The 27386-nt window shown below is 44.8% G+C and overlaps 3 protein-coding genes across 10 annotated transcripts; all 3 read left to right on the plus strand.

The window, feature by feature from the left end:
- Positions 1-3609: 3609 nt before the first annotated feature.
- Positions 3610-5572, plus strand: LOC117846228 (uncharacterized). Of its 2 annotated transcripts, XM_034727354.2 has the most exons (3): positions 3610-4475; positions 4652-4732; positions 4811-5572. In XM_034727354.2, exons 1-3 carry the CDS (start codon positions 3876-3878, stop codon positions 4916-4918), a joined length of 789 nt encoding a protein of 262 aa, XP_034583245.1. In that variant the 5' UTR covers positions 3610-3875; the 3' UTR covers positions 4919-5572. The 2 variants fall into 2 exon arrangements, with proteins under 2 accessions (XP_034583245.1, XP_072148066.1); XM_072291965.1 differs by having other exon boundaries at positions 4652-5572.
- Positions 5573-9832: 4260 nt separating this feature from the next.
- Positions 9833-19826, plus strand: LOC117846444 (uncharacterized). Of its 6 annotated transcripts, none has more exons than XM_034727601.2 (12): positions 9838-10729; positions 11387-11663; positions 11978-12163; positions 12283-12435; positions 12986-13408; positions 13794-16064; positions 16198-16370; positions 16471-16626; positions 17820-18054; positions 18152-18459; positions 18710-19313; positions 19421-19826. In XM_034727601.2, exons 1-11 carry the CDS (start codon positions 9960-9962, stop codon positions 18999-19001), a joined length of 5244 nt encoding a protein of 1747 aa, XP_034583492.1. In that variant the 5' UTR covers positions 9838-9959; the 3' UTR covers positions 19002-19313; positions 19421-19826. The 6 variants fall into 6 exon arrangements, with proteins under 6 accessions (XP_034583494.1, XP_034583492.1, XP_034583493.1 ...); XM_034727602.2 differs by having other exon boundaries at positions 18710-19287; XM_034727606.2 differs by having other exon boundaries at positions 10588-10729; positions 11425-11663.
- A 438-nt stretch (positions 19827-20264) lies between these two features.
- On the plus strand, positions 20265-25847 carry LOC117846445 (uncharacterized). Of its 2 annotated transcripts, XM_034727608.2 has the most exons (11): positions 20265-20682; positions 20818-21021; positions 21133-21190; positions 21362-21424; positions 23665-23740; positions 24114-24229; positions 24388-24477; positions 24560-24691; positions 24901-25081; positions 25318-25424; positions 25530-25847. In XM_034727608.2, the coding sequence occupies exons 1-9, from the start codon at positions 20363-20365 to the stop codon at positions 25027-25029; spliced, it is 1188 nt and encodes a 395-aa protein (XP_034583499.1). In that variant the 5' UTR covers positions 20265-20362; the 3' UTR covers positions 25030-25081; positions 25318-25424; positions 25530-25847. The 2 variants fall into 2 exon arrangements, with proteins under 2 accessions (XP_034583499.1, XP_034583498.1); XM_034727607.2 differs by having other exon boundaries at positions 25318-25847.
- The last annotated feature ends 1539 nt before the right edge of the window (positions 25848-27386 follow it).

A 27386-nucleotide genomic window follows, 5' to 3' on the forward strand; every position in this document is an offset into this window, starting at 1 on the left:
CGTGGAAGTTGTGTCTGGAAATAAGATACCTCATAGAGTCCCGGCTCCTCCTCCATCTGCTCCATCCTCTGGGCTTCGCGGCGGATGGACTCGTACCATCTGTTGTCGTGCTCTTCCTCCATGCCGGCGAGGACGACCGGGGAGGAACCATCGCCGAGCACGGCCTGCCTTGCCGAGATGACAGCATCTGCCCGTTTCCTTATTTCCAAACGGATGGTTACGGCTTCGACGCGCCAACGGGCTGGCCATGGCGCGTCGTCTGGTTGAAGGCTCTGGGGCCGCCTCTTGCCGGGGCGGCAAGCTGGTTGTTGGCGTTGGCCTCGGCGGCGGCGAAGAATTGCAGATCCTCCATAGCAGCGACGTGGTCGGCGAGCTCCTGCATGTCGATGCCGCCTCCTGCAGGAGGAGCTAAGACTACCCTGTTCGCGTTAGCCTGGGCGGCGGCGGCGGCGGAGCTGTCGAAGACGCGCGGCCCTCCTGCGAACTGATGATGGAAGGCCTGTCCCGCCGGCGCGGCGCGGACGGCCGCCGGTCCTTCAGCGCCGGCAAAGACGCCGGCGGGGAGCTGCGGATCCTCGAGCTCGAAGCGGCGCAGGTCCCAGTCCTCCACCTGCACGAGCTCCTCCATGTACATGGCTAGCTTGCGCCATGGTCTCGTCCTGCGCGATGGCGGCGTCGAGATCGAGATCCACCCGATCTGCGCCAGCGCCAACCTCCTCCGCGGCCACGACCTCCTCCTTCCATGCGTCCGCGGCGGCCCGCGCCTGCGCTGCCTCCTCCCATGCGTGCGCGGCCTCCTCCCATGGGTTCGCGGCGGCATCGCGGACTGCTTCCTCCTCTGACTGACGCTTGTGACGACCATGGTTGGGTTTTTCTCCTTCCATTGCAGCCTCTCGAGATTATTAGGGTCGCAGGCGACGTTAATCCTGCGTAAAAATAGGAAAGGAGACGCGTCTGAGACCGTGTAAGAGCAACTCCAAGAGTATCTAAAAAATTCTTTCCCAAAATTATATATTAGGGGTTCTTCAAAAAAATTTCCCCCAAAAACATATCAGTCCACAGCAGATCGCTAATAAATAGCTCCTAATATTTCAAACACAGGTCACGTCATCGTATTGGGCCCATCGGAAGGGACGCGCGGGCGTGCGGGATTCAGGATGGGGGGAGGAACGCCAACGCTAAAATATACGCGGTGGTAGGCTGTTTTTTAGTGTCACTAAAAAATTGGGGAAGGTTTAGGTGGATTGTTGAAGTTCATTTTCTCTCTCTTTTTTCCTAAAAAAGTATTAGGGGTAAGATTAGCAGCCTCTTGAAGCTGCTCTAAGGTGTTACGAGTGTGCGGCAGAATACGAGTACGAGATGGTCGGAAAAAAAGAAGAAGAGGAAGAATACGAGTAGGAGTACGAGAGACGCCAACACAAACGTTCCTCTAAATCGTGGTCGGTGGTAACACAGAGAAAACACACGTCGTTATACGAAACAAAAATGTCAAATGTGACAACAACTAATAAAGAAGTTTATTTTCATTCCACAAGTGTATCTTACATACATTTTGATCCAATAATTCTAGTTTTTCTCTACCTTCATTGGCTTTCAGCGATTGGATGAGAATCCAATGGCCTATAGCGTGAAGATGTGCTCGTCATGACCTACGTGGCGTCCCCGCCGCCATCATCTTATTCTCATGCTAACTTAGACTTTTTCTTGCCCACGCACCAACTCTTACGGTCTTACCAACAGACGCTCCCCAAAGCCGGTGCCGCACCCATCAACCAGCCACCGCCCACCACCAACTAGGTCTCCCTTCATCCCAGACAACCTTCTCTGATGCCGGTAATGGTGAACCCCCTCCCTCTTTCCCACCCAAAAAACATAAATCTTCATATCCAATCGACAACATATATGTCTAGATAGATTTATTCCCAAAAATAAAATCGAATTCCTCACCTCACAATCGATGACGATATTCATCAGGACTCCTCCTACTACATTTCTATTGTTCTCCATGAAGTTCGACAAGATTTTTAGGGTTAAGGTTTGGTTTTGGATTCGACTTGGGATCTGGGATTTAGGAACTTTTCTTTGCGCCTTTCGAGGCCATTGGCTTGGTGGCGGCGGCGGCGGCGGCGGGTGGATAGGTGGGTGGGATTGGTGGCCGGGGTCAGGCTTTATATTGTGGTTAGCGAGGAGGGTGTCATCTTAACCTAGAAGCAAGGAAATTCCAACACGGAAGGAAAGTGGCAGCAGTAGTCGGATGTTTGTGGGTCTAGGTCATACCGCATTGGGAAAGTAGCGGCTATCGACCAAATCAAGCTAGAAGGGGGTACAGAGGTAAGTCGTGGATCCTCATCTGACGGTCCCAAATCTGGCTGATTTTGAGGAAGGTAATGGTTAGTGGACATAATATTTTTTGTGTTCACAGAACATTTGGAAATTGTGTGTTCACACTATTATTGTGAATATGCAATACAGTTTTTAGACACTGTGCTTGAAAATATTAGTCAATGAAGGAAATAATTTATCGTACGTTTATCCCACTAAATTTGTATGGTGGAACCAATTGTTATAAATATCGTTTTGTTTGGAATGAGATGTTTTCCTCCATTTTTGTGTGGGGACCAGATTGTAGCATGTGAAATCCTGCAAAACTCCAATAAAATTTCCGGCCTCCAAAATTGTCAATACACGGCACAACTACACAACTATCATGAATGTTTATTTGAAATTAGTTTTTTTATATTGGAACCTGTGATTTGAAAAAAAAAGAGTGAAACCCCTCTTTCCTCCATTGAGCCCTCAAAGAAAAAAGTAATTTGAGCACGGACAATCAACAAGGTAACTAATGATTAAAACCTATGTAAAAATGTAAACACATTATAGATAAATCTTGTAAGCTCATGCACTACTCACTCCGTCCCAAAATATAAAATCTGATTTGGCATGGTCTCCATAACTAGCCTTTGATTCTAAATTTTTCCTGCTATATTACAATGTTTATAGCAAAAAAAATCATATTCATATAAAAAATATTTTTAAATGCCAATCCAATGATATTATTTTTCTCAAAATGTTACACTACGTGAGGCTAATGATTAGCCAATAATTATAAATCTGAATTCTGGGATGGAAGGAGTAATTATTTCGGACAAAGATATTCCTGCTATTAGTAAATGTATCACATTCTAGAAAGCATGGAAACCAAACATCTGAATTTAACTATTGGTTTAAGAAAAAGTTAGATCGGCCATTTCAACAAAGTATTGTACGTATTAGTTGTGTGGATGCTATATTTTAATAATTCGATAATTTCTCAAATCATTTAACCATTTTGCATATTGAAGGCCACGTTGATGTCCATAATATCATATTTTTACAAATGATGGGACTATTTCTAGATTTCGGATCACCTGTGCAAAAGAAAAGGTGTGGAGGTTGAATAATCATTATGCGCAACTGTAATCATAGTCTCATATATGGGTCTGTTTAGAACACAGATGTTTAAAGTAACTTTGAACAAAACATTTTAATCCGATCCAATTAAAAAAATACATTGTTTCAAACATAGGCTACATTAGTCAATACTAGTGTCGCACACTATAGGCCGGATGACAAAGCCGAGCAGCCACCTCATCTGCGTAGCTGCCCGTCCAAGTGATGCTCCATCTTCTCTCTCAAGGATCTCAGATTCACACAAACTTTTCACGAAAGGAATAAAGGCAAGTGAAGTATTTGCACGAGGCTTGCGACCAAGGAGAAGGGGAGGAGCCCATGCTTCCCCTCGCTTTGTGTGCAAACGAAAACATATATATGCATCTCGCTCCTCTGATCCATGCCTACTCGACGATCCCGCCGGCAAACTGCTGCCGTAGCTAGCCATGGATCTTGGTGCCAGCAGCCGCAGCAGCAGGCGAGGGCACAGCAGCTACAAGGCGAGCAGCCATGGCCACTGGCACCATCCACACTCCGCCAGATGCCTCTGCCTCTACCTTCTCCTCTCGGTCACCCTCCTGATCGCCGTCGCCGCCGTGCTCCTCGTCGTCTTCGTCACGAGGCTCAAGAAGCCGGCGTTCTACCTGCAGTCCGTCCAGATGGACCGGTCCTTCAGCCTCCGGTTGCCGTCGTCATCGGCGGCGTCGAACCGCAGCGCGAACGCGACAATGGCAGCGCCGTGCGCGGTGGCGTCGCTGGTGTTCGCCGCGCAGAACCTGAACGGCCTCGGGATACGGTACGGCGCGGCGGTGCTGGGCGTGTCGTACGCGAACGAGTCGGTCGGCGCCATGGACGTGCCGGCGTTCTACCAGCCGCCGCGGAGCGGCAACGTGACGGTGATCGTGCACGCCGCGCTCGCGGAGCGGAACGTGACGCGGCTCCTCGTGCGCGAGCTGTCGGCGCAGCGGAGCTACATGGAGGTCAGGGTCACCGGGAGCATCGACGCCCGGACGCACGTCATGAACTTCCCGCTGCCAAAAGTTCAGGTTCGTCAGACTCCACCACAGTTGTGGTCTTACTTCCGAATTGCAGTGATTCTTGCTTGCTGTGGCTTAAGACTCTCTGAAGTCAGAACAGTGATTCTTGCTTGCTTGTTTGTTTTTTAACAAAAGTTGGTTATGTTTCAGAAATTCTGAAATTCGATCGTATTTTGGGGGTGCAGTTTTCGCTGGATTGCAGGTTTGGAACCAACTACACCGACATTGTGCTGCGGGAAGGAATCGAGTCCATGATGACACGCAAGGTATTTGCCTATTGTACGTTCAGACGCGCATGCTTCCGTCAGACGATTGATGTTAAATTTTCGTGGCTCCTTGTGCAGGCTCTCCTTGTATCTTCACTGCCTCACCTCTCACAGAAGTGCTCTATCAAGATTGACTTGAGGTCCAGACGAAAGAGGGCTAGTCTTGACGATCTAGGATGCTGGTAGTCTCACAGATTCAGATTCTTTTACCTTTGTGAAAATTTTTACCTTAGGCAAAAGAATTCCTTTCACGTGTCCCCAAGATGTAAATACAGTCGACTTAGCCAATCGTGTATGTTCATCTGCATCTAGTAAAATGATTAGTCTTTTTTTAATGAAAAAGGACATAAGCACTGCCATTCGATTAAGAAAACGTACATAACGTGGAACATCACCACACCAAGTCTGGGAAGGATATACTCTCTCCGTTTCAAATTGTAGATCATTTTGATATTTTTAGATTCATAAATGTTACTATGCATCTAGTTATATACTTATGGCTAGATACATAGCCGACTTTTTTATTTTGTAGTCCTTTTTTGAAAGATTCTCACAAATAGGTCCCTGACGAAACATTACAGAATCTGGACCCTTAGCTTGGCGCCAGCATGGATGGCGCAAAACTTACACGTCTCGGCACCAGCATACCTTCTGACGTCTAGGTCGCTGCGCAGCTGGTGACGTGGCTGCTGACTAACACATAAAAGTTAAAATAATCATCAGAGAGAAGCACTAGACGAAAAAAGCATACCTTCTCCACATATACCTCAGGGAGTCCACATTGTATCTTCTGTTCAAGTAAAGTAAGCTCTGCATCATGAAGATTTTTAACTTGCAGTCCATGCAATGGCCGTATGACCTTTCTGCATAACAGACAGTTCATTCTATTCAGAACCGTCGGGAAAAAAACACGTGGCACGTCAACAAACCACAAGGTGATTAAATTACCTAATATAAAAATGAACTCATGCTGCGGCTCAATTAGTGATCAGTAGTGAAAAGGTGCAAATAAGTATCATAATACATACTTGAAGTCTTTAAAATGCTGCAAACACTTCAACACAATGAAACTTGGAAGAAAAGGGTTCCTTTTTTGTCATAGAAGTTCATTCCAATTACATTTCCATCAAAATCCATCACAGGGCTGCCAACACCTCTCTGCAATGTTGAACTGATCATTTGTAAGAAAAGCAGGTACCAATGTAGGAAAGATGTATGATACAAATACAGAATTTTGTTGATTTTCAGCAACATGCGGTGTGGGCAGTAGATTTTGACAGTGCCACTGAGTGGAAGATTAGGAAAAATGAGCACTTTGAGAAGATGATTGGATCTAGACTAAATGAGAAAATGGCACATGTTGTTGTTGAAGTAGTTGATAAGGCTGGATATCAACCACTGCATAGTTCAACTTGGTCCAAAGCCAGTTCTGGTGTAACTAGTCATGCTGATCCAGTATGTCCTCCATCTCATGCTGAAGGTGCAGATGACATATTTACCTCTACATAAGAGTTAGAATAGATAGCTGAACTTGTTGATTGGAGTCAATTGACTATTATCCCTGATCCTGATCAAGATGGAGAACCTTCTGTGTTGGCTTGGCTAATGAGGAAACTGTATTTGAAGCAATGGGATTCAAAGTAGCAGATGAGAGAGCAGCACAAGCAGTTGAGCAAGTTGCTATTCCAGTCATTCCAGAAGACCTTCTATATGATATGAATGAGGCAGGTATTGATGTACATGACAATGAGCATTCAAATCCAGTGTTGGATTGGGATAGGGACAACCTAAAGATGGCAATGGGTACTGTATATCCTTGCATGGTTGATTTCAGATTTGTTAGATTTCTCTGTTCCAAGCTCAAATAAACGACAAGGATCACAAGTGTGCTTCAAGAAGCAGAGTGTGTGGCACAATAGCCAGCCAAGCTTGGATTGCTAAAAGGGCAATTCCCCTTTTGAAGAGGAAGCCAAATTTGGGTGCTAAAGAAGTGAAGGAGGCTTTGGAGGACAAGTACAGAATCCAGATTAACTATCAGACAGTGTGGTATGGGAGAAAGAGAGCGGCAGATAAACTTTTTTGTAAGTGGGATGATTCATTTGACTGGTTGTATAGGTTCAAAGCAGAGGTGGAATTGAGAGCACCTAGTAGTGTAGTTGAGATAGACAGTGTTGAAATTGGCAACAAGAGTGTTGACGGTCCTTATGTCGGAAATCCGACTGTCACACTACTCAAAGAATAAAGGAAAACTAACATTTCTTACTCGTATATTTGTTATCAATAACCTAGCTCCACATGTATTGGCAAATAAGTTATTTCAGGGACACAAGTCTGTACAAGAGAGGAAACGTGCGCAAACGCGGATGAAATACACAGAACAACACTAAATGTGTACACGACAGACAAGAGGGCCCACGTGCCAGAGCAAACTAGCCCAATCCAGCATGGGTCCACAAGGGAAAGCGCCAAGGCCCAACTAGCAGCCCACCAAACAAAGGCGGTAGTGAGGAGGCCTAGCCCAGGGTCGGCCGAACCTGGACAGGTCCCCTCGCCCTTATCTTCCACGTGGCGGTCGCTGGTGGACTCCCTATGGCGGTTGGGGAAGATTCCACGAAGCCTCTCTCCTTCTCTCTATTGCTACTCTTGTAATCCTTAGACTAGTGGAGCTAGGCTAGAGCTGAACAGATTGTTTTGCAGGAAAAGAACCAAGAAGAGCATTGTCAAGGCTTGAAGGAAAAAGGCCAAGAAAGACTCTTCTTCAGAGACAATGTTAACAACTCCTAGGACAAGAGCAGCAGCAGCTAGGGAAGCAGAAGCAACAACCAAGGAAGCAGAAGCAACAACGTCAATACAATCCGCTAAGAGGTAATACTTGTTACATGTCACATACTAAAACCTGTTGTTAATTCTTTCTGTTCCATACTAAAACCTACTGTTAACTCTTTTTGTTCCATACTAACACTTGCCCAGGAGGCTAGCTTTTGGAGGCACCACTGGCTTTGGAGGCACCACTAGCTTTGGAGGCACTGCCATACCTGGAGGAAGCAACAAATGTGGCTAAGAAGATGACACCTAGGAAGAAACAGCTGGCCACCAAGGTGAAAAGGAAGTCACCGGCAAAGAAGTTGAAGCTTTGAGTTGTATGCTTTTGCTTGAACTATGCCATGAAGTTGAAGTTTTTGAGTTATGGCAAAAATAAACAATGTCATGTATAGCAATGTGTTCTGTAATCTTGGCATGAACAATGTGATGTATGCCAGTATGTTTGCCCATGAAGTATGTGTTCTGTTAGATGGCCATGAACAATGTCATGTATGGCTGGATGTTAATTCTTCATGAATGACCAAAGAAGTGGAGGGAAAGCTAAGACTATGTTATTACCATTGTTATGCATGTGATGTCTGTTGTTTAAATCTGTGTGCGATCGATCTTTCAATATGTCAGTTTGTTAACTGCAGGTCATTTATCTGAATTTCTACATCATCCATGCTTTTCCTGACTGTGTTTCCTTGTGTTTGCAACTTTGCATATACTGTTCGCAGCTGTTCTGTATGTGGTGCTGGAAAAAAAGTATGTTGGAAATAAAGAAACTACCGCTTTCGTTGAAAAAAGATGAATAAACTACTGTTTTTTCTTTTTGTTGCGCTGTTAGTTTCACTCCGTTTAGACACTGGGATGTTTAAGCATAGGGGGATAAGCAGAAGGCAGAGTCAAAGAGCGGCTCGTGGCCGGGTTCAGGTGGGCTGGTGGGGCTGAAAGGATAAGGCATGGATAATTTGATCATTTCATGTCCCAATCTATGGTGGCAGGGGTGAATTGGTGCGCCACATGCGAAAAATGATAAAAATATAATTTTGTTCAAGGGGGCCGTAAGGAGAGCAACCGAAATCGAGTGGTATTCGTATTCATAATAAGGATGTCAAATAGTCCCGGATCCCACGCCCGTCGATCCCGCACAGAGATCGTCGATCCCTCCACCGCCCGGCTCTCTCCCTCTCCGTTCCTCTCTACCGCACACCACGACGCCTCCGCTCATCTGTCAGTCGGTCCTTCGGTAAGTGCTTTTAGCTTCCTTAGATTGATTCTTTATCCTAAGAGTTGGATTTGTTGTCCACAACACCGGGTCATTTTTCCCTCAACACATGTACCTTTTGGGTTCTTATGCTGCGTGCGTGGTGCCCTACTAATCCAAATTCGCCCCATTCGTTCCTAAGAATGTTCAAACAACAACTTGGAAGCATCGAATGATCTGAAATATTGTCATTAATTAGAACAAGTTTAACGTTCACCTGAGAATGAATTTTCTTCTCTAGTTGTTTAGCTCTCTTTCGTGTAATTGGACCCACAATATTGGTTGCATCCTTATTCTTTATAATATTAGTGTCGATGTTAGGGATGTCCTCATCAGAAGGTGATCAGTGACTTTGCTAGGAGCCACAAGGCAACCAAAGCAATGCTAGCTTACAATGGTACTCCTCCATCCACATACATAAATAGCTTAATTTTGATTTAAAAAGTCAAACTTCAACGGGTTCGACCATCAATTATTCTGTTAGTTAAATTAGACATGTTTAAGGTGGTGCAGGTGGTACTCATATATTTATACTTTTCAAGTGCTTATAACATGGTATAGATTTAAGAACCACGCTGGTAGCCGATCAAAATTTGTCTTTAAAAAATGGGCCAACCGAAGTGACAAGGAGGAGCCACGCCACACCCGGCAGCCGGCACCATGGTACACTCGCTTGAAGCTCCCCTTTCTCCCCGTAGTCGTGCGTGGCCGCCAACGTGCGGCGCCACGCGATCGTTGCCGAACCACCTCACCACCCACTCGCACGGTCCCACTCCCACCCGCAAATCCCGCCCCTCTTCCCGGCCCCATGGGCTCGGCGCCCCACCACGCCGCCTCCCCGCGCGAGCCACCGCCCACCGGCGCCGTACGCTTCGCTCTCTCGCGGACTGCGGACACAAGCAGTCAGGCATTCCACCAATGCCATGGACCCCACCGGTCGGTGACCCAACCCGTGGCCCCGTCGACGCCACGACAACGAACAGCGGGAGCTTTTCGCTCGAAAAGCCGCGAGCCTTCGTCGCTCGCCGTCGACGTCCCGCTTCCCTTTTTTCCCCCATCCGCTCCGCGCCTCCCTCCACCACCGCTTCCCTCGCCGCCGCCGCGTTCTCACTCCTGAGGGCTTTGCCGCGTGGCGTCTCGCCGCACCCGCCGCTGATGCTCCTCTCCTCCCGACCCCCTCCTCCTCCTTACCTCCCTCGCGGGGGCGCCGCGCCCACCCCCACCGCCCCCTTCGTCCTCGTGCTCCAGCGCCGGCAGCGGAGGCGGCGCCACAAACACCGGCCACACAGCATCGTCCCCCGCGCCTCCATCTCGGACCTCCTCGCCAGCCTCCCTTCCTCCCTCGCGCTCGTCGGCCCCGCCGCACTCGCCGCCGCGGCCGCTCTCGCCACCTCCTTCTCCGCCTGGTCCTCCTCCTCGTCCCGGAACAGCCTACCGCCTCCGTCCCAGGACCCCGAGGACTACCGCGCGTGCGGGGATGTCGCGGGCGAGTGGATTCTCTTCACCAGTCCGACCCCGTTCAACCGGTGCGTGCTCCTGCGGTGCCCGTCCGTCTCGTTCGAGGACGGCGGCTTGCTGCTCGACGGCGTCAACGAGCGCCTGCTCACGGAGGAGCGGCACTACGTGAACCTGAGCCGGGGCCGCATCCCCGCGGCGCGCGGCGGGGACGGCGCCTGCGACATCTCCTACCAGAGGATTTGCGTCGCGCTGGAGGACGGCGGGGTGATCGCGCTCGATTGGCCCGATAATTTGGACTTGGACAAGGAGCATGGGTTGGATTCTACGGTGCTCGTGGTGCCGGGAACGCCTGAGGGGAGCATGGAGAGGAGCATCAAGGTGTTCGTGGTGGATGCGCTGAAGAATGGGTACTTCCCTATTGTGATGAATCCCAGAGGCTGCGGTGGTTCCCCACTCACTACAGCAAGGTGAAAATTCTTCTGCACATATGGGTCTCTGAATTCTTGCCCTTTTCTGTAATTTGAATGTGTTGGGAGTAACTCATTGCCTTTCACAAGAAGTTCATTAGTACCAGAACTAGAAGCTCGCAGTTACTTTTTAGGTGTCCATTGCACTTAAAACTTCTCAATTTTGTTCATTGCTTGATGTATAGCACCATAATTGTGACTGTTCGCCCTGTGCTGATATATGGTCAATTCAAAATAAGTGTGCCACATATATGCTAATATTACTGCTGTCCATTCTGAAGCCAGCGTACAAAGAGTTTAGACATAGTATTGCTTATGCAACCTAGTGATTGTAAGTACTGAAATGCCACAGAACGTATCTGGATGAATCTGTAGTACAAAATCTTTGTCACTGGAGCACCATGACTGCCAAGTTCAGATAATGTCAACCATAAGTGTTATCTTCTTACCTTCTATTCTACTGAGCCATTACCAATCATTGCTTACACTGAAAATCTTGTGATGTTGGAGCATCATGGACTCCATTGCGATCAATCATGCACTCACCTTATTTATTAATTCATTGCATTAGCGTACCTCCTGATGCTTGTACATATGTTTTAATGTGGCAGTGATGGATATTAGATTGTAGGGCTTCTAAACTACCTGCTTATGTAGGTTATTTACGGCAGCTGACAGTGATGATATCTGCACAGCAGTACGGTTTATAAACAGCAAGAGGCCTTGGACAACACTAATGGGTGTTGGATGGGGATATGGTGCAAATATGCTGACGAAGTACCTTGTGGAAGTTGGAGAGTCTACTCCTCTTACCGCTGCTGTTTGTATTGACAACCCTTTTGACCTGCAAGAAGCAACAAGATCATTTCCTCATCATATTGCTCTTGATCAAAAGCTCACGGCTGGCTTGGTGGATATTCTGCGTGCTAATAAGGTTGTGATCACCACTGCTCTCCCAAAAAAATTGTCCCCCTTTCTACCATGTGTTTTCATGTGCACACAATCTCCTCTGAGGTGGGCATGTGAATATATCAATCCACTGAATATGTGGAAGGTCATTATAGAAAGTAGTCGTACTAGTCTCACTTCAGTTTTTTTTTTCCTAACTAGGAATGTAAGCTGTACAAGTTGAGTTACTTAACCAACCAGCCGCTCTTGTGGTGATGTCTATGATTCATGGCACTTTCGCAAGTATACCCTTTTCCCTGAAGTGTATTTTGCTGAACAACTGATATCGTATTCTTTCAGGAACTCTTTCAAGGTAAAGCTAAAGACTTCGATGTCCAAAAGGCTTTATCAGCCAGGAGTTTACGTGATTTTGATGGAGCGATATCCATGGTATCACATGGATTTTATACTCTAGATGACTTCTATTCTGAAAATAGCACAAGGTTATCAATTGCCCGTGTGAAAATACCTCTACTGTTTATACAGGTATAGTTCTAAACGTAGTCAACATAAGCATTAACACTTTTCATTAGAACAAAATCCAGTGCATGCATTGTTAACACTATCTTTCAAGTTATCTAATTTGAAGATATGCTGTACTGCAGAGTGATGATGGGACTGTGCCACTTCTTTCAGTACCGCGCAGTTCAATATCAGAAAATCCTTTTACAAGCCTTCTCCTTTGTTCTTGTGCACATTCCAGTATCTTTACCTTTCAGAGATACACAGTGTTCTGGTGCCAGAATCTTGCTTTAGAGGTAAGCATTGTTTTATTTATTTTCTCTGAGACTCCAAATGGAAGCATTCTTGCACCACCGTCAAGCAGTAGACATGTATATTTTGGTGTTATTAACAAGATTTCTTTACAAAAACTGCCAGCAACTGATTTTGTAGAAGTATTCCGTCTAAAAATAGATAATTTGTTGAAGTACCAGTAACATACTCCCTCCGTTTCAAAATGTAGGTCGTTTTGGCTTTTCTAGATACATAGATTTTCCTATGCATCTAACTATAGGATTATGTCTAGATACATAGTAAAATCTATGTACCTAGAAAAGCTAAAACGACCTACATTTTGAAATGGAGGGAGTAAATAAGATTGATATAGACCCACAATCTCAATTCCTTTTTTTTTCTCTTGCCTCTACAAGTGTTATAGCATTCATGACTATTGTAAGCAAAATTATTCAGTTGTGTTACTTGCACTGCCCCTTGGATTTAACATTGTTATGTATCTGTCCTGCACATGCTTCTTCCATTATGTGCATTTTCAGCTGGCAAGCTAAATTGTTATTTTGATTTATGCAGTGGTTGTCAGCAGTAGAGTTTGCTCTTCTGAAGGGTCGCCATCCACTTATAAAAGATGTAGACATCACAATTAACCCATCCAAAGGTCTAGCATTTGTTGAACCTCAAGTGAATGAGAGGAAAGCTCAAAAAGGCAGTAGTTTTCGCCCTCCATCTGAGCTTATTTTGTATAATAATGTTCCTCATGGAATTAATGGCCTGCTAATCGATTCTGCAAAAGAGTATTCCGGTGCTGAAAACAAAGAAAAGGGGCAGTTGAAAAATATTGGTGACATAGAAAGTGTAAACATAGATCCAGAAGAAGAGTCAGAAGAGAGTTCTGAAGATGTTGAAAAAGGCCAGGCACTTCAATCAGCAAGTCTTGTGATGAATATGCTAGATGCTACAATGCCTGGTACTCTTGATGATGATCAGAAGAAGAAGGTATGCAGACATATTATAAATCTGTACAGTTTGTATCTGCAGTTTTCCTGAAGATAAAAAAATTCTAGTCACCCCTCTGTCCTAAATATAGGGTATTGGATGGAGTATTGTATTAGCTTCTAAGTTTGCTTTATTTTCCCCCTTTTGTGCTTTTACTCTAATTGCATAAACTATAATTTAATGTAGTTTGTCTTATCCTTTTCTCTTTTTTTATGCTATTTTTTGAGTGAGTACATAAGAGTGATGATTTTTTTCATAAGTATACAAATTTTGTTTAACAACTAAAACTATGATTGATTGTTTCTGGGGAAGGTATAAATATTGCCTGCTAGAGTCTTGTGACGTATATTGAGATTTTGCTTACATTTCTGTTTCTTGTTATAAGGTTCTGGTTGCAGTGGAGCAAGGTGAAACTCTTGTGAAAGCTCTAGAGGAAGCTGTACCTGAAGATGTGCGTGGAAAACTTACAGCTTCTGTGACTGAAATTTTGCATTCCAAACGAGAAAATTTCAGTTTGGATGCATTGAAGCGACTTGGCTGGAACAATGTAAGACCAACCACCACTAAGGCAGTGGCCCAGGAAAAGCTCAAAGATTCAGATCATGAAAGTGGGCTTAAGGATGCCAAAATGGCTGATCAGAACAGGAGTTCTGCAACTGCTGGTGATGGGGGTCAGAAAGACATTAACATAACAAATGATGACAATCCGGGAGAAAGCATCGATTTATCACAAGGAAAGCCTTCCCAAACTTCTGGATCTGTTGGAACTGCAAGAGAAACGGGAAATGAACAAACCCAACCCAATACATCAGATAAATCTAACTCAGGAACCAATGATAGCAGTGAAGAACAGCATAGGACAGAGCAGGGCAGTGAAACGACTCCAAAAAAGCCTTCCCAAACTTCTGGACCTGTTGAAACTGCAACAGAAACGGGAAGTGAACAAACCCAACCCAATACATCAGATAAATCTAACTTAGGAACCAACGATAGCAGTGAAGAGCAGCATAGAACAGAGCAGGGCAGTGAAACGACTACAAAGAAAGCTTCCAATGATCATTCAGCAGCCAACTCAAATGGGGCTCCTACAGAAAGGGGGCATCCAGTCGATCCTACAACAGACCAGAACCCACAATCCCATGCAATAGAAAAGGAAGGTGACACAATTCGCACGAGTGAAGATAAGGCTGCTCATAATATGGATGATCAAAGCACGCAAGTCTCTAAAACAGAAGAATCAAAACCTTCCCCAATTACTATGACCCAGGCTTTGGATGCATTAACTGGATTTGATGACTCAACTCAAATGGCTGTCACTAGTGTATTTGGAGTCCTTGAAAATATGATCGATCAGTTTCAGAAACAACAGGACTCTGAGAATGGGGAAAATTCTGATGAAAATGATGGTGACCCTTCCGTGGATGAGACAGAATCTCATGGAAAGGAGGATATGAAGAATGCATCAAGTGGAGAAGATAAAATCCAATCATCTCAGCAACCAGAAGATAGCAGTCCTGGATTAAGTCATTCAATCATGTCTAAGCATGATTACGCTTTTGCTGAGGAAAATCCCAATTTAAGCATTGTTTCATCTGGTCGAGGAAAAATGAGATATTATCGAGGACATGAAGCTGGTGATCATGTGGATACTGATGGTATGAAGCAGGTCGGTAGCTTACCTGATTATTTATTAGATATAGCTGTCAACTCTTACTTGAAGGCACAGTATACAATGTACCTTCATGAATTTCTTAATACACAATTGCAACTCAAATCACCAGAGCCTAATTCAGCAACAGATCTTGTTCTCGATCCACAAGAGGGTAAATGGAAAATAGCAGATCAGATGCACAATGTGCATAATGACATTTCTAAATCTGGTAGATATAATGGAGCCATGGAGGAGGTCAGTTATGCTGGATCCACAGAAGAGCCATCTAAAGTGGACAATGTTGTTGAGCCACCCTACTTCATACCAGGAAAGTTTCCAGACCCAGCATACAAGTCAAATGCATTCAAAAATACAGTAGCAGCCAAATCAAAACCTGGTGATGATTTGAGGGAGGCACTTGCATGCTTCATCAGAGATGAACTATTAAGCGCCCTCAAAATTGAAGTTGGTCGCAAAATAGGGATAACAGATACTAGCCAACTTGAAAGAGGTCTTGCAAATGATTTAGAACACGTTGCTGCTGAAGTCTCCAAGCTTATCGTGCTTAACTGCGAGTTATATTCAGCGGCACATGTGCAAAGAAGTCCAACAACTGTCAAATTTGGTTCAACATACGGAAAACATGTCGTTCAAGCTGTAGCTACTGCAGTTCAGCAATCTCAGCATCTGAGGATCATTCTTCCTGTGGGTGTCATAGTTGGTGTAACTTTGGCATGTTTGAGAAATTACTTCCATGTTGATGTCTCTAAGCATGATGACCATATGAAAGCCAATGTGAAGTCGAATATTTTGAGTGAGGATCTTATTGTTCAGGATATCAGCAGAGCAAATATTCAGGATAGTGGTGAAGCAAATACAGATAATAATATTGAAAACGCTCGTGAGGACAACCATCAGGAGGTGACAAGGACAAAGGGTCAAGGTATGATGGTAGGGGCAGTCACGGCTGCCCTAGGTGCTTCCGCTTTGGTAGCACATCATCAGGTAAGTAAACTAATATCCAGGTTCATTTTTTTTATTATACTGCATTAGAGTCATGCTGAATTTTTTAGATTATCTAACCTTGCTCCTTCTTGTTGGAACATTCCCTTCTAATACATGCAACTTTCATAAGCAGGAAAATAAGGATGAAAATAATGATGGCAAGGATGAAATTCAGAATGCCAAGCATGAGGAAACTACACAGGAAAAGGGCCAGAACAATTTGATGAGAAGTTTTACTGAGAAAGCCCTATCTGTTGCAGCGCCGGTAGTTCCCACAAAGGGTGATGGTGAGGTTGATCATGAAAGGTATGTTAATGTTACAGTTTTTTTCTCCTTTTCCATTATCCTTTTTTTTTCCTTTGTTCTCTGTCAATGCGCTTATCATGTTTTGACTTTCTGCAAGCAGGATTGTTGCAGTTTTAGCTGAACTTGGACAAAAAGGTGGAATTTTGAGGTTCGTTGGAAAATTTGCTCTACTCTGGGGCGGAATTCGTGGTGCTATGAGCTTAACAGATAGGCTTATCTCATTCTTACGTATCAGCGAACGACCCTTATATCAGAGGTTAGTTCTATGTTTTAACGCGCAAGAGACAAACAATTGAATAGAAAATGAGCATTTAATTCATGTTCCTTAATCAGATGGATTATGTTAGTAGTTAATAAAATTTCTAATATATCCTGGTGCATCTGAGTTTCTCTCGTATACTATTTTGAGTGTCCACGCCTGTTCGTGTTGAGTCTGGGTTTGACATGCTTTTGTGTGACAATGGTGGTGCATGATTAGTGTTTTTCAGGTGTTCCTCCTCCCTGTGGGAGTCTGCCTGGGATGGTTAAGTTGTGCACACCATTTATCTTTCCAATGAATGGACAAAGCTCCAGCCCGACCTCTTTCAAATAGATATAGATACATTTCCTCTGTTCTCGTTGAAAAAATAATTATTGGCATTTCTATTGTTCTCATTTTAATTGTTATTTTGTGTTTTCATTTCCCTGAAAAAAAATGTATGTCTACCAAAAGCATAATGACTCTTTGTTGTTGATTCAATTTCGCTAGAGATGATCAATCATAGACCACTGTCCCTGTCTTGCCTTCTAGCAACTTAGCCAAGCCAAAATCATTAAAAAAAAAATACTTGAATGGTCCTCCCGAAATGCCAGAATGTAGTAAAAATTTAGCAGGCCCTAGATTCTTCTGTTATAACTACTAGGTTGAATTCTTTTGGTTTGATTTTGCTAATTTATGTAATTGTGTTTTTTTCCGAATACCCTAATTTATGTTTTCTTCTGTACTAGTTCCAATATGTTTTCTTCTGTACTAGCTCCAATATGTTTTCTTTGCCTTCATTTGATATGGGTGCTGACAGATGTTGCCCTTTTAAGTTTTCTTTTGGGTAAGCAAACAACAGGCAAACATTTTTTAATGCTGAAACTTTACTTTCTAAAGAAAATTCCATGACCATTAATTTCACCTTTGTGCATCAAAAAGTCAGAGCCTTACATTTAATTTTTTTGCTATAAGAAGCAGTTGGAGTGCTATCAGTCATTGGCTCATTCTTGAGTAGCACTACAGTAGTAGTAGTAGTTGTTGTTACTTGAGCCATGGTTTTGGTAGACTTAGTTCTCTACCTGTTACTGTCATTGTATAATACAAGTTTGTCGCTTGATGGATTAGTCAGGTGAATTTTCACCATTGTAGGCATGTCATACTTTTTGTTCCTAGGCTGTCGTTAACTTGTGCCTTCTTTGCATTCATAGGATTATGGGCTTTTCTTTAATGGTTCTCGTCCTATGGTCCCCTGTTGTGATTCCTCTACTGCCAACACTTGTTCAAAGTTGGACAATAAGCGCTTCAACTGGGATTATTGGATATGCTTGCATTGTTGGATTGTATGTATCTATAATGATACTTGTCATGCTATGGGGCAAAAGGATACGGGGCTATGAGGATCCAGTTGAGCAATATGGGATGAACGTTTGGTCTGCATCTAGGGTATAGAGTTCTCATCTCTTATAGCCAACTTGTTTTTCTTAGAAGAACTCAGAGTGATGATTTATGCATGTATATAACAACTAACTTTTTGTTGCAGCTGCAAGAATTTTTTCAAGGTCTGGTTGGAGGTGTAATTATTGTAGGATTGGTGCACTCAATAAGCATTCTGCTTGGTTTTGCAACCTATCGGACAGGGTTACCTTCATCTTTATCTAGACCCCTTGATCTTATCAAGTCTTCTAGTAATGTGTTCATGCTAGCACTTAGAGGGTTCGCAACAGCAACTAGCATTGCCGTGGTGGAAGAAATGGTTTTCAGATCGTGGCTTCCAGAGGAAATTGCTGTTGACCTCGGTTACTACAATGCCATTCTGATATCTGGACTTGTGTTTTCTCTAATTCATCGGTATGTCAATTCTTTCCCACTATCACCTGTTTTGTCACCGCTTTATTGATCTGTACGTGGTTCATGCCACTGCTGGACTGCTGGTGAATGCTTAAGGCAGTCATTACTAGACTTACCGCATTTAATCATTATGCTACTAAGTATTAATTCTGTGATGCATATATATGAACTCATTTTGGTAGTACACAAGCATGATTCACTTGTGTGAAGCATTAAAAAAGTTTGTGACAACAATACGATTGAATGGCAGGTCACTACCCTCAGTACCAGGTTTCTTGCTACTTTCTCTGGTGCTTTTTGGACTTAAGCAGAGGACACAAGGGAAGCTTGCCGCACCTATTGGCCTGCGTTCTGGAATTATGACTGCTAATTATCTAATACAAAGCAGTCGTGTTATAATATCCAAACCTGAAACTCCATTTTGGATTATTGGCACCTACCATCTGCATCCTTTCGATGGTGTTATTGGCTTAAGTATCTGCTCTTTGCTTGCTATACTTTTCTTCCCCCAAAAGCCTGTTCAGAAGGATAAATCTGTGTGATGAGAATCTAAAGAGTAAATATTACTCTTGATATATAGCTGATGGAGTGAGCTTTGAACAAGGAATCACCTCTGCACATGTGAGCAATGAAGGGTTGCTCTTGTACACCATGTTAAACTGCAGCTCGATGTTTTGATGCACCACAAAAGGTACACTCACAGTTAGCTCCTTGCTCATCAGACCAAGAGGCCTGCTGAATGGAATGGCTTCGGATATGTTATTGGAGCATTCAGGCGTTTATGCTTGGCAAGTGTGTATACTACTCTTTTCTGGACTATCCAAACGGGTATGGTTTCTTCCCTGCGTTGTAAGGTTTGTATCTTAAGTACAGTTTTACTTTCATATTTGGACGGGAAATTGACCTTTCATTTTACTGCCCTAAAAATTTCTAACTCTTTCCCCTGTTACCATGAATGCAGGCAGGGTTGAATGAAATGACCTAATTGGTTGTATATGCTTAAGGGAGAGAAACTAGCAGATAATAAGAGTCGCTCCTGACTTAGATCTATGATTTCTTCACACCGATTGACTTCTAGGTTTTGTCTGTTGATTACAAACTGTACTTGTGTTCATGAATCTTTGAACACGAGCACACCAAAGTTTTGAGATAGCAAATTTTGCCAACATATACTGTGTATAGAAAGTAGCTCCGGTATAAGGACAGTGTTAGCTGATTAGTTGGTGCATCTCCCCGCACCCCTGGTTCAGTCAATGTTACTGTATAGCTGTAATGTTACTCCAACTGTATATATAACTGTAAAGCTGAATGTAGTGAGGTTTGCATGGGAAATGGCCATGCGTCATACCTGCAATGCTTTTAGGTAATTTCTCATTCAGAAAGTCATGTCTTTCGTCCTTGGCATAATCTTCTGTAAAATTATAGCACTGTTCGTAGTGTGCATCTGAGTTCTGATTCAGCTTGGCCTTTGCAGTTTTGTAATGTTGCCAAGAAATCAGGACGAGATGATGCCGCATCCGGTTAATGTGGGAATTTTACCTGAATTTTACAGGTCATTGCTCAAAAGTTCTGTACGAATTATACAAGTAATGGCTTAGATTTGCGGGATTCGAAGGTCCCGTGGCATCGATTTATCCGGAAGCCGGCAGAGGAGAAATCTGGAAGAAGCAGCTACGCAACAGGCAACGCAGGTTTCGTCGATGCGTGGCTTGCAGAGCCATTGGACGGGCCGAAGTCCTTGGCTGACAGCCTCCGGCGTGATCGGACGATTGCCACGAAGACAAGTGGCGTCGCAGGTCCACGGCAGAAAGGCGCGGCCGCGCCGCGGGCCTCGTGGCGAAACCGTCAGCTCGTGTTCATTTCCGCTCCCCGCCTCACCTCACCGCGCTCACCTGCTCTTATCATGGCGGCGGCGGCGGCGGCGGCTGCTCACCTCCTCTGCCCCGCACCGGCCGCCTCTCCAGCAAAATCCCGGCAATTCCCTACCCGCGGCCGCCGCGCCAAACCTTCGAGATGCTTCTCCTGCCGCGCGTCCCTCGGCCCCGACGGCTCGCTGGCCATGCTCGGGGTCCCCACTCCCAGGCCGGCGCCGCCGATGATGAGGCCGTACCTGCGGGAGCACTCTTGCCTCATCTTTCCGCCCCCGCGGGGCCGCCGCCCACTCGCGGTCGTCAAGTTCCTCGGCGGAGCCTTCATCGGCGCCGTCCCCGAGGTCACCTACGGGTAAGTGCGTTGCGCCAGCGTATGGGGTTCCAACTTCCATCCGATCGCACTGGAACGCGAAACGTGTTGATTCGGTTTTGGCTCGCATCCGTCGGCTTGTGGCTCATTCGCGCGGCTGGTTTGCTCTGCTCGCAGCTACCTGCTGGAGCTCCTGGCGCGGGAGGGCTTCCTCGTGGTGTGCGTGCCGTACAACGTCACCTTCGACCACGAGGCCGCCGCGAGGGAGGTCTTCGGCAGGTTCCACGCCTGCTACGACGCGCTCCTCGCCTCGGGGCTCCCGGAGGCCGGGCTGACCGCTCCGGACATCACGGAACTCCCGCTCTACTCTGTTGGACATAGGTGGTTCCAGCGCGCGCCACTTGTTCGATGTTTTGACAGAGGAAATCTCGAGCTCTGTTTTGTTGGTGGCGTGTACGATGCTTGTTTAATTATTGTATTGATGGTTTGCAGCAACGGGGCGCTGCTTCAGCTGCTGGTGGGGAGCTACTTCTCAGAAAGGATACCAAAGGTCTGCTTATGTTTTGTTGGATAAAGAATCCGCATAAGTTTCTGTTTTCTTGAATAGTTTAGTATAATGAGTGGGCAAGCTTGAGTTCCTTAAAATTGCATATAATCTGATATTGTTCTGACTGCTGAGTGGCTTTGATCTTATTTCTCCATTGGGTTCTGCTCATTTTAGGCTAACGCCATTGTCTCATTCAACAATAGGCCAGCTTCGGAGGCTGTTCCTTACTTTGAACAGGTATTTAGTCTGGGCTTTCTTACGTCTTACCTTATGATTGATGTGGGTGCCTTTTTCCGTTTCATGACTTACAATTTTCCCTACATAAGACTCATGCTACCAAGTTACTGATGCTGACTATCAAGCATAGAAATCAGAGTAAGTTTCTGGAATTATCTGTAAGGACCAGTAGAGAAATTGATACTGAACTTTATAATTAACTGTGACTAGGAGAAAATCTGGACCTAAAATTAGTAGTAGGCATAAAAGTTACCGGTTCAACTCGTCTTACTAGTCAGTAGTACCTGAAAATTAAGGAAAGAAGGTTATTGATTGTAGGCTAACTGAGTGCCAATGTAATGTTTAACAATGTAATGTTTTTCTAATTGAACATAATGCGTCTGTGTGACCAAGTAGTTGACACTTGAATATCTAAATTTGAGCTGCCCCCCACACCCCCCCGGGCGCCCCCACCCACCCAAACCCCCCACCCCCCTTCCCTCCCTCCTCCCAAATGTGCATGAGAGCTGTGAATCATTGCATTAAGCATAAAACTAGCTTCAAGTTTTCAGACATGCTACAGTAACAGTGTAGTCAATGTGGCAACAGATTGGCTTAACATCATAGTCAATAATATTTGACACTGGCTAGGCCAACCTGTGCTCATGCGTCTGACCTTGCTTCAAACTGTGCTTATGTCGATCACACCTGCGATCCCCTCATAACCCCCAAAATGTAGCTGTTATCTGATATTGTACCACAGCCATTACTATCATGTGCTTTGTTTGTCTGATGTTTTTTGTGGATTAGCATTGTCACTTTCAGCCAAAAAGGTAAATTAAAATACTTCCATTGCAGTTGGCCGTCGAAAGCATTTTGTGTTCACATTCAGCCAGTCCATTGTGAAGTGGGGGCAAAAGTTCTGGATCAGTTAGCAAAAAGCATCATGAGCCTGCAGCATTTTTTGGCAACGAAAAAGTCTTAGCATTGTATCTGAGGAACATATGCAAATCAATACTTCAATTCCAAGTTTCCAAAACACAATTTGCATTTAGAGCTGATTTCAGTCTAAAATGTTAAATGCTTCCTTGTGTTCCTACTGTTCTTTTGAAGTTATACTCTCTTAATAGTATATTTTTTTTGAGTAAAGTCCATTTTTAACCATCCAATTATCACCTAAGTTTGGTTTTGATCATCGAACACCAAAACCAGAAATTTTCGACCATCCAACTATCAAAACCATTCACATTTGACTATCGGGCTGTTTTGGTGGGTGGTTTTGCTGACGTTGATGCCACACAGCAATGGGACCCACATGCCATCACATCTTCTCTCTTCTCTCCACCTCAACAGTTGGGCCCCACACGTCATCCCCTTCCTCTTCCTCCTTCCCCTTCCTCTCTCCCCCTCCGCCTGCTGCTAGCCTGGTGCGCGCGGGCGCCGAGGTGTAGTGGGGTGGTGGTCCCTCGTCAGGCGCGTGCGCGCGAAGGTGAAGCCCGCGGCTCCGGCGCTGCAGCGGCGACGCGGAGCCCAGGGACCGCGGCTCCGGCGCAGCAAGGGGTGGGCCCCCACTCTCAGCCGGCCAGCAAGCGACATGGCGGCGGCTGGGCCCTGCAAACACGACATGGCGGCAGCAGCTGGTAGCGGGCAAAGGAGTAGAGAGAGGAAGGCGCTTACGAGCTTGCGAACAGTAGGCGCGAGGGAGGCGAGCGAGGTCATGGCGTAGGGGAGGACGCGATCGAGCACCGCCGCGAGACGGGCGTCGTTGGCGAGGGCCAGCTGCGTGAGCATCCGATCCAGGGCATCCATCCTCTCCGCTTCTGTCTGCTCCACGACGGCGGGTGCGGCCCCGGTGGATGGCGCCGGCTACTCCGCCTTTTTTCCGTCGGATGGGTGTTGGAGTCGCGCCTCGCCAGCGCCCCCCTTTTTTTGGCACAAGAAGGTGAGAAGAGAAGAGGAAGGGGAAGGGGAAGGAGGAAGAGGAAGGGGATGACGTGTGGGGCCCAACCGTCAGCGAGGTGGAGAGAGAAGAGAGAAGATGTGCTGACATGTGGGTCCCATTGCTATGTGGCATCCACGTCAGCAAAACCACCCACCAAAACAGCCAAAACCACCCACCAAAACAGCTCGATGGTTAAATGTAAACGGTTTTGATAGTTGGATGGTCGAAGGTTTCTGGTTTTGGCGTTCGATGACCAAAACCAAACTTAGGCGATAATTGGACGGTCAAAAATGAACTTACCAGTTTTTTTTTTATACAGATAGGCCCTCTTTTTAGTCAATTGATGCCTATGATGGAGGCCTCGTCAGTTTACTCAGTGGCCAGAAATGCATCAGGTGATTGTTGGTTTACTACTTACCTTCTCACGTTATCTGTCATTTATCCATTTGGTCAAAATTTCTTCTGGCTGAAAGCGCCATAAAATACTTATGCTTTAACGCAAGCTTTCCATATGGATCCAACAATCAAGCAACCTGAAAACCGCGTCTGGGGTTGATGTCTTGCTCTTAATTATAGATTGTAGCTTCTTGAGTTCAGTGCTTCATGGTATTATTGCTGCTGCCTTGTGTAATGACATAATTTTGTGAGGTGGTAAAAGTGCAACTTGTATGCTGACATTTGTTAAATGAAAGAGTGAGAATGGGACGTGAACTTTTGCTTGATATGCTTCATGAACTGTTATAAAACAATGTTATGCCATGACTCTAGGAGATGCATGGAAAGCTCTATTTGATTTAGCTGGAGGTTTTATACGTGAGTATGATCAAGAAGCTATGGTATCCCTGAGCAAATTTGTTGATCAGTTACCATCGGTAATGAATCAGGTACTGTATGATCTAAGTTTGTCTATTATTATTTTTTGCAGAGTAGTTCTTCTTTTTCTTATTTAACTGTGCTTTGGTGCTACCTTGCTGTGGTAGACTTCTAGTGAGCTTCAGTGCATATTTGTCATGATGATCGCTGTTTCCCATATTATGTACAGGTTACAGAAGGTGTGTCTGAATTCAAACCAACACCACCTGAAAACCGTGAATTCTGCAAGAATTCATACAGCGTACCCAATACATTATTGGTACTGACAAACTTGCATCTGCTAAATTTAACCTCTGGCTGTTATAGTGTAGTGTTAAAAAATTTTATGTATGTCTTTGTAGGTCAAATTCAGTGTTGATGCTATTGATGATACAGACATAGTTGAAGATGTCCTGAGACCCCGAGTAGACTCATTTGGTGGACAAATAAAGAAAATCGTACTGCTGGGGACACATCTAACTCCATGTATACAGGTATAATATGTGCATGAGCATCACCCTGCTATTCATTCACCCCCAATAATAGTCTCCACTTGTTGACAGAATTAGGAGTGGAAGCAAGCAAACTGATGTTTAATTAGATCATTGCTTCATACTAAAGAGAGTTTATGTGCTCGTCTACCATTTCCGAAAACTATTGTGTGTTTCAGGCGTATCAGGCACTCACCTTTACTGGTTTACAGGATGTGAAATGGCAAGTTGGTTCAGAATACACTCCAGCAGATGCTCTTGCCCAGGGATTGAAATCATTGGCTCTGAATGAAACAAGGGTCCTCTCAAGAACTATTGCTGATTGGTTTAGATCCCTTTAAAATTTTGAATTAGTCAATACATCCATTGAAGTTCGGAATTCTTCTTACATAGGTATGTACTGATGTATCTAGAGTTCAAATTCACTGGTTCAATTTACAATTACAGAATTTCAAACCTTTGGGTTATGTTACTTGGGTAAATACATCAGGACTAGGAGAAACCAACTGCATCACTCATCCAGTTACTATCTTGAAAAATGATTTACTTACGTCGGATCTTGGAGAAATCTATGTAGAATCAATCGTATGGTCTCATTTACATCCAACTAACTTTGGTGCATGCATCAGGAATGCTTCATCAGTTCTCCCACTTTGCTGATGCAGTCGACTGAGGCTGGCATTGTAACAAGATATCAGAGTACAATGTATGCATCCTCTTAATTAAAAAAGCGGCGGTGCGGTCTGCTCCTTCCCGTCAAGTTTTTTTTTAGAGTACAATGTATGGTACATAAGAGCAGTGCATTTGGGGTGTGTGCTGATTTGGTCGTGCTCGCCCACAGGCAGCCGCCGTACTACAAATATCTATCTGATCAAGATGGGGTGTTTCATGTTTGGGGCCTACTCGGATTGTAGTTGCAGGCTATACAATGCACTCAACCCAAAGTCCAAGAAACATGATCCTGTTTGAGGTACGGTGCCAGCAAGGCCAAGTTGGCCAAATGCCCCCTGCTACACCCGGACAAGCACAATCCGGCTTGCTGCAGGCTGGCGAAAAGGCGTCATAGGTGTAACAGGAAATGTGTATATATTGCCACATTGTATTTTCTGGGCATGCACTTAATAATCTAGCTCACCGACTCACCGTATAGCTCAGGCAATTGGATTGTTTGGGGGTTTTCGATTGCTGTGTGCACTAGCAGACTGGTTCTGTATCGAGTATGTTCATCCCGTGCATATGCTGCAAGGACTGGATGCTGGCCTGGAAACTGACCGATTTGGCTGACGTTTCCTGTTGTTTCAACTTTCAAGTTTGTGCAGGTACAGGAATCCGTCTACGTCCAGGAATTGTACGAGGTTAATACGGTCTACAAATACAATGAGCCTGTTCGCTTCAGCTTATTCAGCCGGCTTATCAGCCACCAAACAGTATTTTCCTCTCACAACAAATCAGCCGTTTCAGCTTTTCAGCCGGCTTATAAGCTGAAGCGAACAGGCTGAATAGGGTCTGATTTTCATCAGCAGCATCAGTGCAGTTTTGATAAACGTCCAGCAAATGGGACCAGCGTCTCGTCGTAAGCCGACCAAATCTCTGGGGAAATCTGGCCAGTTCAGGATATGCTGGGATCGGGCACCCCCAGGCCAATCAGATAGTCTGGGTACAGCGCTTAGGGGTGTTGGGGAGGAGGGCTTAGGGGTGTTGGGTAGGAGGGCTTAGGGGTGTTGGGTAGGAGGGGGTTAAATTTTAGCTCCCGTCACATCGAATGTTTGGACATCAATTAGGAGTATTAAATCTAAATTAATTACAAAACTAATTACACAACCCCTAGGCTAAATCGTGAGACGAATCTATTAAGCCTAATTAGTCCATGATTTGATAATATGGTGCTACAGTAACCATTCACTAATGATGGATTAATTAGGCTTAATAAATTCGTCTCGCGATTTAGTCTAGGGGTTCTACAACTTATGTTTAATCCTTCTAATTAGTATTCGAATATCCGATAAGCTCTCCTCCCAAACACCCCTTGCCGCGGGTCACGTCATCGAATAGAACATGAAGACTGGACTGCGTTTGAAAATGACAGGCATCTCGCTATCAGTGTCGATCATATTGCAGAGCAGAGGTCCTCACTGCACGTCATGTCACCTTGCACGCTGCGAGATTATTTAGCTCTAAAGGTAGAGGGTGTTTGGGAACACCCTGTTAAAGTTTAACACCTGTCACATCAGATGTTTGAATGCTAATTAGGAGTATTAAACATAGGCTAATTACAAAACTAATTGCACAGATGGAGTATAATTCGCGAGACGAATCTATTAAGCCTAATTAGTCCATGATTTGACAATGTGGTGCTACAGTAATCATTTGCTAAGGATGGATTAATTAGGCTTAATAGACAATTAGTTTTATAATTAGCTCATGTTTAATCCTCCTAATTAGCATCCGAACATCCGATGTGACACTGTTAAAGTTTAGCATCTCGTATCCAAACAACCCGTAGTCTAAAGGTAGTAGTAAGGTACGTACATACCCCAACTGAAACCGTATATTTCCCGTGTGACGGCCCAGTGCTCTCATTGTACGTGCCTGCCCGTCTATACTCGTATTTGCAGTTCTACTACTAGTAGGTTATTGTGAAGAGAGCATTCACTGCAGTGTGCACGCTCACCTATGAACCGCATCGGCGAACCGAACA

The sequence above is a fragment of the Setaria viridis genome, chromosome 2 (assembly GCF_005286985.2).
Source record: "Setaria viridis chromosome 2, Setaria_viridis_v4.0, whole genome shotgun sequence".
NCBI lineage: Eukaryota > Viridiplantae > Streptophyta > Magnoliopsida > Poales > Poaceae > Setaria > Setaria viridis.